The sequence below is a fragment of the Nyctereutes procyonoides genome, unplaced genomic scaffold, assembly GCF_905146905.1.
Source record: "Nyctereutes procyonoides isolate TBG_1078 unplaced genomic scaffold, NYPRO_anot_genome, whole genome shotgun sequence".
Taxonomy (NCBI): Eukaryota; Metazoa; Chordata; class Mammalia; order Carnivora; family Canidae; genus Nyctereutes; species Nyctereutes procyonoides.
This window is the reverse complement of record NW_026575130.1, coordinates 12340756-12354228: the sequence shown is the minus strand read 5'-3', so window position 1 is coordinate 12354228 and position 13473 is coordinate 12340756. Positions and strand designations below refer to the sequence as shown.

The window sequence follows — 13473 nt, the reverse complement described above, 5'->3', positions numbered from 1 at the left end:
TATTTATATATCTGCATAACAAATAGCAAGATGGTATATTTAATCCCAGCCATATGAAAAAAACTACATTAAATGTAAATGGCTTTTAACACTCCCAATTAAAAGGCAGAGTTTGTGATACCAAATAATCACACTGATATTGAACTGTGATACTGAAAGAAGCAAGAACCAAGAAATATGCTAATATCAAAGGAAAGCTGGAATGATCATATTAATATAGCAAAGTAGATTTCATAGCAAATAATATTATAGACTATAAGAGGATACTTTAATAATAATAAAAAGGTTGGTTCATCAAAAGAACATGATAATCCTATGTATGCATCTAATAACGGCCCTTCACATTTTATTAAAACTGATAGAACTATGAAAAGAAATGAATCTGCAATTATAGTCAGAGATTTCAATACATCTCTCTCAACTGTTAGAACAAGTACAAAATGAGTAAGAGGACAGAAGACTTGAACAGCACTTTTAACCAAGCATAAAAGTCCCTACCCAACAACAGAATTAACATTATTTTCAAGTGTACAAGGATGATTTATCAATATAAATTATATATTGGGTCATAAAACAACTGTCAATAAGTATTAAAATTTCAGAATATGTTCTTTAGCCACAGTAAAGCAAAATTAAAAGCAAAAATCTGTACCAGGATATCCACAAAGTCTCCAAGTATCTGGAAACTGAGCAACATATTTCTAAATGATTTATGAGTCAAAGAATAAATCAGAAGGGAAATTAGAAAGTATTTCGAACTGAATGAAAATGAAGACATGACATTAAAATTTGCAGGATTCAACTAAGCTATTATGTTATTGTTATTAAGATATTAATATCTCTAAGCTATTATGCCTTGCTTAAGAGACATTTATAGTACTGAACAATTGTTAGAAAATTAGGAAAGTCTCAAATTAATGACCTAGAATTCTAAGAAACTTGCAAAAGGAGAGCAATTTGAGCCCTAAAAGGTAGAAGGAAGGAAAAACTAAATGAATGAAATAAATACAGAAAATAAGAGAATAAATCAGTGAAACCAAAGCTGGTACTTCTAGTCTGCTCAATCAGGAAAAAGGAGAAGGCACAAATTGCCAGGGTCTAGAGATCCTATATCACTACAGACCTTACTGACATTAAAGGAGTAATAAAGCTTTATGCCAGTAAATTCAACAATTCAGATGGAATGGGCAAAGTACTTAAAAGACACATTATCAGGGTGCTAGAGTGGCTCAGTTGGTTAAGTGTCCAACTCTCAATTTCAGCTCAAGTCATGAGATCGAGCCCCACATTGGGCTCCATGCTCAGCACAGAGTCTGCTTGGGATTCCCTCTCCCCTCTCAAGAGCATGCATGTTCTCTCTCAATAATTAATCAATTAATTAATATCTTTAAACACACATATTACCAAAACTTTACTAAAAAAAAAATAAATACTATAAGTCATTCTATATGTATTAAAGTCATTGAATTTGTAGTTAAAAACTTTCCTAAAAACTCCAGGCCCAGATTATTTTCCTTTCCAAATTTGACTCATTATTTAAGGAAGAAATAATAATAATTCAATGGAAACTTCTAGAAAACAAAAAAGGCATAAACTTCCCAACTCATTTTATGAAGCTGGAAATATCCTGATACTAGAACTAGACAAAAGCATTAAAGAAAGGCTATAGTCGGGATCCCTGGGTGGCGCAGCGGTTTGGCGCCTGCCTTTGGCCCAGGGCACGATCCTGGAGACCCAGGATCGAGTCCCACGTCGGGCTCCCGGTGCATGGAGCCTGCTTCTCCCTCTGCCTGTGTCTCTGCCTCTCTCTCTCTCTCTCTGTGTGTGTGTAACTATCATAAATAAATAAAAATTTAAAAAAAAGAAAGGCTATAGTCCAGTGTTCTCCATAAATATTGAAGAGCAAATTCTTAGCAAAATTTTAGCAATTAGACACAACAGTGTGTAAAAGGGATAATACATCATGACCAAATGATTTTATTTCAGGAATGCTTTAACATTCAAAAATCAGTGTGATTCACCGTATTAGCCAACTTAATGGGGAAAATATAATTATCTCAATAAAGAGAGGAAAAAGCATTTAGCAATATTCAACATCCATAGAACGGAACTTTCTCAACCTGATAAGGGGCATAACTGAAAAAACCGAAAGGTAACTTCATACTTAATAGTGAAACAATGAAAGCTTTACTCCTAAGACTAGAAACAAGACAAGGACAGCCATTTTACCACTTCTATTAACATCTAACTGACAATTTTAGGGCAATAGGCAAGAAAAAAACCAAGAAGCATACAGAATGAATAGGAAGAAGTGAAAGTGTCCTAATATGCAGACACATGCTTATCTATATGAGAAGACCCAAAGAATCAACCAAAAAACTCCTAGTACTAATAAATGGCTTGGCAAAGTTACAAAATAAAAAAAATCAATTGTATTTCTATATACTAGCAATAGACAAAAATTGTAGTGAAAACCAATAGCAAATAGCATAAAAATATAAGATTCTTAGGCATAAGAATTTGACATTTGACAGAAACGTACAAGACCTGTGCACTGAAAACTAAACAACATTGCTGAAGTTTAAAAAGACCCAAACTAGAAATATACACCATGTTTATGGAACACAGGACTAAATATTTTTAAGATGTCAGTTTTCCCTAAATCAATCAATGGATTCAGTACATGACCTATCAAAATGTTACCAAGTATTTTGAAGGAATTGAGAAGGTGATTCTAAAATATATACAGAGAGAAATACAAAGGACCTGGAATAGTCAAAGAATTTTCAAAAAGATCAGAATTTGAAGATTCTACTCCCTGATTTCAAGATTACTAAAGATCTATATTTACTAGTAATCAAGACAGTGATCTTGGCATACACACACACACATAAACCAACACACCATTATATATCAAAAGATCAGAATAGAAAGTTCATAAATATATCCAGCATGCACAATCCATTTATTTTCAACGAAGGCAATTTATTGGCAACGGTTAATCTTTTTGTCAAGTGGGGTTTAAACAGTTGGGTAGCCATATGGAAAAAAATTAATCCTAACCCTTAATCTTATACCATATATAAAAATTAAAACATATCCATTTATTATAAAATTATAGAAAATGCAAAGTAATCTGTAGTGACAGAAAGCAGGTCAGTAGTTTCCTGGGAACAAAGGAAGTAACATAAATTGAAAGGGGAAGGAGGAAACTTTTGGGAATGATGGATATGTACATTATTTTGATTGTTGCAATGGTTTTGCATATATGCATGTCAAAATATTCAAATAGTACGCTTTAAATATATGCTGTTTAATGTATGTCAAATATACCTCAAAACTGTAAGATAAAAACTTTACCATATCAAGATAGTTTGTTTTGTGTCATCCCATTCTATTTCTGGATATAAAATATGCAACATTTTTTAAGTTCTAAATAGCCTAAATACTACGAGAGTCTTTCTGACCTGTTCAGTTTAGAGGTCTTAACACTTTTTTCTCAAATGTATGCCTAAGAAGTTCAAATGCCTAAGTACTTACATTCACACACATGCTTTTATTTTTCAGATTGAATATGAACACAGAGCACCAGAGTGCCGACTAGGTCTGAAGGAAGGCCGTCCATTCTCAGGGGTCACTGCATGTTTGGACTTCTGTGCTCATGCCCATAGGGACTTGCATAACATGCAGAATGGCAGCACATTGGTAAGTGAGGTACAGACAGGTTAGCAGCACATTCTGTTAAAGACTGGAAGGATGGAAGGTAGCAGTGTGTGAGGAGAGGAGTATGTTCTCTGTAGATGTCATTGCACAAGTGTTTTCATGAATGAATTGCTGTTGTAAAGGTGACCTTGTTTGGCATATCTAGTACTCTCATAACAGGTTGGCACATTATTGGAAATCTGTTGAGAAGTACATGAAAATCATGTAAATGTTGGTGCGGAGCTAAACCAGCAACTATGCATAGCCAGCTACCATTAGCTGCCAAAAGTTCTTTCAAAATTCAGTGTCAGGTATCTGGTAGGTTATAATCAGTAAAGTAAAAAGCCACATACAAACCAAGGTGCCAGACCACTTGCTGAGAGAAATACAAATGAAAAGCATATCATCCATGGCATAGTAACTACTATAGAAAATTCAAAGTACAAAAGAACCCATTATAACTACATAGTATAGTGGGTGAAGTGGATTGGCCCATATAATTGGAGGTTTTGGTAAGTGGGCAAAATGAATATGGTCTTAGGGTGGAGCAGTGTTCAAAACTGAGTCTATGGTGTAGCCTTCCATGTAGCAAGATAAACTATATCAATACATGTAACTCTGGTTTTTTATTTTTTTTTTTTTAAAACTATTTTTTTGTTTTTTTTTTTAATTTATTTATTTATGATAGTCACAGAGAGAGAGAGAGAGAGGCAGAGACACAGGCAGAGGGAGAAGCAGGCTCCATGCACCGGGAACCCGATATGGGATTCGATCCCGGGTCTCCAGGATCGCGCCCTGAGCCAAAGGCAGGCACCAAACCGCTGCGCCACCCAGGGATCCCTGGTTTTTTAAACTAATGTGTGGTATTTCATTGCATGAATATACTACACAATATATAAATCCATTTTCCTACTGATAAAATTATATTTGTATCCATTTTTTGTCACCACTAACAATACTACAGTGAACATTCAGTCTTCTTGGGCATCCATGGAAGAGTTTTCTAAATATGCTGAATTTTAGTATATAATAAACATTGGCGGTCTAAAAAAAAAAAACAAAAAAGTTCATGTGAAGAAATTATAAATTAATCCACCTAATGAGTCATTAACATGGATATATGTGTAGTTGAGGAAGATGACCAATGAGACTTAAGATGAAAAATAGAATACAGAGACCAAAGCCGTAGTCTAGGGTAGAGAAGAATCCAGGGAGGCGGTAAGCAATAGAGGAAATAATTTATGGAACATAGTATGAAGTTTTTGAGAAGTAGAAAACGTATTGGTTTAATGGTCTAGAGCAGAGGTCAGAAAATTTTTGTATTAAAGGCGAGATAGTAAATATTTTAGACTTCACAGGCCACATAGGGTCTCTGTCACATTCTTTGTTTTTGTTTTTTTATTAAAAAGGCAAAAAACATTCTTAGTTCACTGGCCATGCAAAAACTGGCTGTGTGGCAGATTAGCTTGTGGATTTCTGATCCAGGAGGACCAGCACAAGGCTTCTTGTCCATAATATCTAAAATCATCACTAATTGTGTATTGAGCACTTGCTCACTATTAGGAGGCTAGGCTAGATTCTAGGAAGAAAAAATGATAATCAGAGCCATAGTAGGTCCTAAAATAACTATGTTTCACTCTAGCAAGGTGATGGAGAGTAGACAAGACAGAGACAAGAAAGGTTTTGTGCAAAGAGGACTTTTCCTGTAATAGGTCACAGTTTCCATGAGGTACAAAGGAAAGCAGCACTAGGTAAGAACAGAATAGGGATAAACATGAGGGAAAAGGTGGCGAGTGCTCAGAGACATGGATTTGGAAGTCTTTTTGTATAGGCGGTGAAAAACTCATTTCGTACCATCTGTTATCTATCAAGGTAAGTCTGTTATGATCGCATTCAAGAGTATCTTCCAATGATTTTATGTATTATGTGCCCTTTAAATAATCATGATCACATTTTTTCTAAATGCTAAAAGCCAACAAATAATCTCTTGCCAACACCAATATGACTGCGGTTAACAAAAGAGAAAAAGTACCATTAAATTAGCAAAGCAAGAGGAGTAGATTTTTCCCCTTTCAGAATAGCCCCTTGTATGTTGCGATAGCTTAGAAGAGAAACGAGAGAAAGGAAGAAACTTTTAGCCACTTTTTGAAGAGGCTCCACATCTCTCACATCTATTTCTATGTGTGAAAAGTAGGCAATTGCTTCATTTTGGTGGGTGACACTTCTTTCCTTAGAATCAGAAATATATGTGAAGAACAAAGGCAACATAGGTAACATTTCCTGATGGACTCAAAAAAAGAAAAGGAAAAAAGAAAATCAACATGGACTTCTCTGTCTCCCTGTACCATTTTGATGCAATCTCCCTCAATAACAGACAGACTCAGTTCATGGTAATAGGCATGTCACTAATCTGGTCCAAGAGACCACCACCGAGAATCTAAATACTGAGAGGAAGATACACACACACACACGCACGCACGCGCGCGTTTCTTTTGGACTGAAACTGAGGCTGTACTGTTTTATTTCCCTGCTAGGTATGCACCCTCACTAGAGAAGACAATCGAGAAATTGGAGGAAAACCTGAGGATGAGCAGCTCCATGTTCTGCCTCTCTACAAAGTCTCTGATGTGGATGAGTTTGGGAGTGTCGAAGCTCAAGAGAAGAAGAAACAAAATGGTGCCATTCAGGTTCTGAGTTCTTTTCGACGGAAAGTCAGGATGTTAGCAGAGCCAGTCAAGACATGCCGACAAAGGAAACTAGAAGCTAAGAAAGCTGCAGCTGAAAAGCTTTCCTCTCTGGAGAACAACACAAATAAGAATGAAAAGGAAAAGTCAGCCTCATCTCGTACAAAACAGACTGAAAATGCAAGCCAGGCTAAACAGTTGGCAGGTAAATATAAAGTATTGTAAATCTTTGTTTTCTGAAAGTTATGTTAAAAAAATGAATATCTTTATTTTTGGCCAATTATATTCAGTCACATTCTTAGTTTTGTTTGTTTGTTTGTTTTTTTGTTTTAATCTTTATTTATTTTAATCTACGATAGTCACACACAGAGAGAGGCAGAGGGAGAAGCAGGCTCCATGCACCGGGAGCCCGATGTGGGATTCGATCCTGGGTCTCCAGGATCGTGCCCTGGGCCAAAGGCAGGCGCCAAACCACTGCGCCACCCAGGGATCCCACGTTTTTAGTTTTATACCAGAATCTTCCCTGAAGTCCCAAGGGCCAAGCTTTGATCTTGGAGATGGTAATGAGATATTGTACCCTCAGCCCCAGCTTGTTGGAGAAGTTTGGATTCTATTCTATAATAAATAGCAAAGTTTTATGATATGGTGAAATTAATGTTAATCTAGCAGTGGCAGGGAGGCCAAATTAGAGACAGAGGAGCTATGAGTTTGGAGACAGATGCAATCCAAGAGTATGGTAAGAAAAGCTTGGGTTTGGGTGGTAGCAATGAAGATTTAGCCAAAAAATGATGGAAGGGGGACATCTGGGTGGCTCAGAGGTTTGGCGCCTGCCTTCGGCCCAGGGCGTGATCCTGGAGTGCTGGGATCAAGTCCTGCATTGGGCTTCTTGAGGTGAGCTTTCTTCTTCCTCTGCCTATGTCTCTGCCTCTTTCTCTCACTGTCTCTCATGAATAAATAAATAAAATCTTAAAAAAAGGGGGGGGGGGAATTGTTCCTAAAATGATTCTAAATACATTGATGGCAAAACATTGGAACAAAGAAAGAAAAATTTAAGACTGACTTCAACATTTTAAGCCTAGATAACCAAAACAATACTATTTGTTGAAATAGGAGGTTTGAGAATAGCATTTATGGGGCAGGGGAATAAGATACCTTTCCTTAGCCATATTAAGTCTGAGTTGAGAAGTAGTTATCTTCTAAAGCTTTTACTCATCCAAACAGATCACATCTGTGCTAGTAGTAATAGAGCATTATTTAATCAGTACTAAGTTGATACTTTCTTTTCAAATCCCCTTGTTTATGTTTTCAGTTAATTGCTATAAAAAGCCATGCAGTATAATGTCCATATCCACATTTTACAGATGGTTTTGGCCTGGCCATTAAGAAAAGAAAAATATGAAAAAAAAAAAAGAAAAATATGTATCTTTTAAGTTTAGTCTACCAGTTTGCTTAGAACCAACCATCTATACTTCATAAAGTCAAATTTCCCTACCAACTCATTTCAAAACCTTAAGAAACTAAGTAATTTCGAATAATATGCTGAAGATACTTAATAAAAATCTGTTGATGGGTTGACTAACACTAAGAGAAGTAAATCCTGTTTACTCCTTAATCTCTCCTTTAAGTTAGCTGCAAAGTATAATTGGATTAGAAATTTGCCTCCAGTCTTTTCTAACTGGTTTCTGTAATAATCGTTTCAATTCTCAGGGCTGCCATTACAGTTCCATTTACTTGTTCTTTTCTCATACATAGATTTTTAAGTGAGGTCATGAAATAAAAGTACGGCTTTAAAATTTTTAACTTACAAAGCTGAAAATTTCTTTAAAGTTTTATTGACAACTGTATAAATAGGGTTTGCCAGTTATATATAAGATGTGCTTTGAGTGTTTAAATGAATGTCACACTTTTTCTCGTAGCATTGCTGAATCTTCTGTAACAAGTATTATGCTACTGCCAACTATTTAACAAATTTTATTGCATGCCAGGCAATGGATAAATAAAGTAAAATAAGACCTGGTCCCTTCCTTCAAGGAGCTGCTTTGCACTAGCAGAAGAGGACTAACAATGCGTAATTACAGTACATTAGGGAGCTTTGCTCTATCTGACCTATGTGTGAGGTGGGTATTACACATGCACTAGAAGATGAAATCATAGAAGGCTTCCTTGAGGACTGTGCCAATGGAGGGCAGGGAGACAGGGTGGAGGGAGAAGGCCACGTCAGGTAGAATCTGGAATGGCCAGATACATGGAAGCTCCAGAAAACATGATGCTCTCAGTGAAACAGCTTTGGACATTTGTTACATTCCCAAGTTGCACTGTCATAGAGATCTACTATTTAACCTAACACTTTAGACAAAAAATTATGCAGGACAGGGTCAGGACCCTGACTTTGCTCTTGTCCTCATTTAATGGGTATAATCTTAGTGGGGGTTCTCACATACATTTAAGCATCCTCACTAGCTTCTATATGATAATAATCAGACATATTTGCGTGCTTTCTCATCCTGTCCACAGAACTTTTGCGACTTTCAGGACCAGTCATGCAGCAGTCCCAGCAGCCCCCGCCCCCACCCCTGCAGAAGCAACCTCCACAGCCCCAGAAGCAGCCACCCCAGCAGCAGCAGCAACAACAGCAGCAGCAACAACAGCATCACCCCATGACAAATAACTCTCAGTCAGAGTCGGTCAACTCCTACTCTTCCTCTGGATCTGCCAATCTATACATGAGACGGCCCAATCCAGTTATCCAAGCTTATCCGAGCTCTTCACACACTTCAGATATTTATGGAGGCGCCAGCCCTATGAACCTCTATTCCACCTCATCCCAAGCTACAGGTTCTTATTTGAATTCTTCTAACCCCATGAATCCCTACACTGGGCTTTTAAATCAGAATAACCAGTATCCAGCATATCAATGCAATGGAAATGTATCAGTGGACAACTGCTCCCCATATCTGGGTTCCTACTCTCCCCAGTCTCAGCCCATGGATCTATACAGGTATCCAAACCAAGACCCTCTCTCTAAATTAAATTTACCACCCATCCATACACTTTACCAGCCGAGGTTCGGAAATAGCCAGAGTTTTTCTTCTAAGTACTTAGGTTATGGAAACCAAAATATACAGGGAGACGCCTTCAGCAGTTGTACTATTAAAACAAATGTACACCATGTAGGGACATTTCCTCCTTATTCCACTCATGAGATGGATGGCCACTTCATGGGAGCCGCCTCTAGATTACCAACCAATTTGAGCAACTCAAACATAGACTATAAGAATGGTGAACATCCCCCATCTTCTCATATAATCCATAACTATGGTGCAGCTCCAGGCATGTTCAACAGCTCTCTTCATGCCCTGCATCTCCAAAACAAGGAAAATGACATGCTTTCCCACACAGCTAATGGGTTATCTAAGATGCTTCCAGGTCTTAACCATGATAGAACTGCTCCTGTCCAAGAAGGCTTACACAAATTACAGGATGCTGGTAACCAGGAGAAGCAGCCTTCTGCTGCCGAGGACAATGATGAAGTCTGGTCAGACAGTGAACAGAGCTTTCTAGATCCTGACATTGGAGGAGTGGCTGTGGCTCCAACTCATGGGTCAATTCTCATTGAGTGTGCCAAGCGTGAGCTTCACGCCACAACCCCTTTAAAGAATCCCAATAGGAATCACCCCACCAGGATCTCACTTGTCTTTTACCAGCATAAGAGCATGAATGAGCCAAAACATGGCTTGGCACTCTGGGAAGCCAAAATGGCTGAAAAAGCCCGAGAGAAAGAGGAAGAGTGTGAGAAGTATGGCCCGGACTATGTGCCTCAGAAAACCCATGGCAAAAAAGTGAAACGGGAGCCCACTGAGCCGCATGAACCTTCCGAGCCCACTTACCTGCGCTTTATCAAGTCCCTTGCTGAAAGGACCATGTCCGTGACCACAGACTCCACAGTAACTACATCTCCATATGCCTTCACTCGGGTCACAGGGCCTTACAACAGATACATATGATGTCGCCCCTTGTGGTGGGTACCTCATTTAAAAAGACCACAACCAACCAACCAACCTGTCTGTAGTATAGTTCTCAATGACGGGGGCAGTGGGGAAAGGACACAGGATTCATGACAAATGTGGTGGGAAGAACCTCAGCTCACCAGCAAAAAAAGAGGTCATCTTACCATAGCACTTAATTTCCACTGACTCCTAAGTGGTCACAGATGGCATCTAGGCAAAAGACCAAAGCATTCTATGCAAAAAGAAGGTGGGGAAGAAAGTGTTCCACAATTTACATTTTTAAACACTGGTTCTATTATTGGACGAGAGGATATGTAAATGTGATTTTTCTCCCCCTTACAACTCTACACATCTGTGACCACTTTCAATAATACCAAGTTTGCATAGTCATGGAACACAAGTCAAACAAGTACTGTAGTATTACAGTAGCAGGAATTTTAAAATACCATCTGGTGCTGAATATACAATGTACTGAAATACTGGAATTATGGCTTTTTAACATGCAGTTTTTACTGTAATCTTAATATTAACTTTTATTTATCAAAATAGCTACAGGAAGCATAAATGAATAGACAGCAAAACACTGAATTTGTTTGGATGTTCTAAGAAATGGTGCTAAGAAAATGGTGTCTTTAACAATTAAAAATTTAATGCCTTGTATCATCAAGATGCTATCAGTGTACTCCAAGGCCCTTGAATAATAGGGGTACCTTTTCATTCAAGTTTTTAGCATAATTACCTATTCTTACACGAGGTTTTTTTTAAAAAAAAAAAAAGTGGACATTTAAAGGCCTCTGGATTTTGCTCATCCAGTGAAGTCCTTGTAGGACAATAAACGTATATATGTACATATATATATACACATATGTATATGTGCACACACGTATATGTATAAATATTTTAAATGGTGTTTTAGAAGCACTTTGTCTACCTAAGCTTTGACAACTTGAACAATGCTAAGGTACTGAGATGTTTAAAAAAAAAAAAGTTTACTTTCATTTTAGAATGCAAAGTTGATTTTTTTTTTAAGGAAACAAGGAAAGCTTTTAAACTATTTTTGCTTTTCGCCATGCATCTGCTGATGAGCAATGTGTCCATTTTTAATATAGCCAGTTAAATCCACAATGGGGCTTACTGGATTCAAGGGAATAAATCAGTCCACAACACATGTTATCTGGTGCTCATCTCACATGCTATACTGTAAGACAGTTTTATACAAAATTGTATGACAAGTTCATTGCTCAAATACATAGTTTTAGGAATTTCCTCTTAACTGCAGGTAATAAATAATGACATGCTACAGACTTAACAAAGCTAGTTCACTTAAGCCAATGCTACTTTAGGGATCTGTATGCTCTTCAGCAAACTGAATGGCAGTCTGCTTTTGTGTTGATAATTGTACATTGTGATGTTGTCATTTCTTAGCTTAAGTGTCCTCTTCTCCAGGAAGATTGAGCAGATTGATGCCTGCGTAAGATGAATAAACAGGGTTAGTTCCATGTGAATCTGTTAATTAAAAAGAAAAAAAAAAACAGGCAGCTGGTTTGCTGTGGTGGTTTTAAATCATTAATTTGTATAAAGAAGTGAAAGAAATGTATAGTAAGTAAATTAAATTGTAAACAAAACTTTTTTAATGCAATGCTTTAGTATTTTAGTACTGTAAAAAAATTTAAATATATACATATATATGTATATATATATATATATATATGGATTTGAAGCAGAATTCACATCATGATGGTGCTACTCAGCCTGCTACAAATATATCATAATGTGAGCTAAGAATTCATTAAAGGTTTGAGTGATGTTCCTACTTGTCATATACCTCAACACTAGTTTGGCAATAGGATATTGAACTGAGAGTGAAAGCTTAGAGCATCATGTACCATCATTTTTTTCCAAGTCTTTTTATTATTATTATTATTATTATTAAAAAAGCATACCTTTTTTCAATACTTGATTTCTTAGCAAGTATAACTTGAACTTCAACCTTTTTGTTCTAAAAATTCAGGGATATTTCAGCTCATGTTCTCCTTATGCCAACATGTCACCTGTGTTTATGTAAAATTGTTGTAGGTTAATAAATATATTCTTTTTTCAGGGATTTAACCTTTTTATTTTGAATCCCTCCTATTTTACTTGTATATGTCCTGATGTAACTAAAACTAATTTTGTAAAATCTGTTGGCTCTTTTTATTGTAAAGAAAGCATTTAAAAAAGTTTGGGGAAATCTTTTGACTGTTTCAAGCAGGAAAAAAAATTACATGAAAATAGAATGCACTGAGTTGATAAAGGGAAGATTGTAAGGCAGGAGTTTGGCAAGTGGCTGTTGGCTAGAGTCTTTCAACACTCTAAAGGGTGAGTTTTTTTATCCTGTAGCCAGTACAGTAGAGGTCCATGAGGACTTCCCTACATAAGCAGAACACTTAGGGGTGTGGCATGTAATTGTATGATTACATTTTGGTCTATGTATATTTGTGCTTACTAACATTTCAAATAAATTCTTAATGAAACAAGACCTTTTGAGTTTTACTGGTCAAGTCTTTATAACATGGCTTTTGTCTTTTTTAAAAATTTCCCTTCAGTTTTTGGCTGTGACCAATTTACACAGATTTTTAAATGTTTGCTTTGCATATGTTAAAACACATGATTTAAATATTTTGCATATACAATATACCTAACCCCAAATATTTGGTTACTACATGCACATCTGTTGATTTTGAGTCAGCCATCCCTATATGAATATTTGGTTTCTCTATCATCCACTGTCATTTGTCAAACTGCTGGCCAACAAGAGCAAGAAGTGTAGTTTGGGATCTGGAGAGAGGGAGGGAGGGAGGGAGGGAGGAGGAGAGGAAATCAAATGGCATATTGTAAATATCAGATCTATAATTGTAAATATCAAACCTGCCTCAGTTAGAATGAATGGAAGCAGATCTCCAATTTGCTTATATAGGAATATCAGGTTAACTATATAGCCATACTTGAAAATGCTTCTGAGTGGTGTCAACTTTACTTGAATGAATTTTTCATCTTGATTGACGCACAGTGGTATACAGTTCACTTCTAAAGCTAGTGGT

At 36.8% G+C, this 13473-nt stretch overlaps 1 protein-coding gene across 2 annotated transcripts in view; it reads left to right on the top strand.

Annotated features, from left to right (window-relative positions):
• TET2 (tet methylcytosine dioxygenase 2) overlaps nucleotides 1-13217 on the top strand; it is a 125462-nt gene extending 112245 nt beyond the window's left edge. For both annotated transcript variants that reach the window (XM_055342453.1, XM_055342454.1), the window contains exons 9-11: nucleotides 3568-3705; nucleotides 6237-6591; nucleotides 8901-13217. In XM_055342453.1, coding sequence (XP_055198428.1) covers nucleotides 3568-3705; nucleotides 6237-6591; nucleotides 8901-10390 — 1983 coding nt within the window. In that variant the 3' untranslated portion in view covers nucleotides 10391-13217. The remainder of the gene's footprint in view (nucleotides 1-3567; nucleotides 3706-6236; nucleotides 6592-8900) is intronic.
• The last annotated feature ends 256 nt before the right edge of the window (nucleotides 13218-13473 follow it).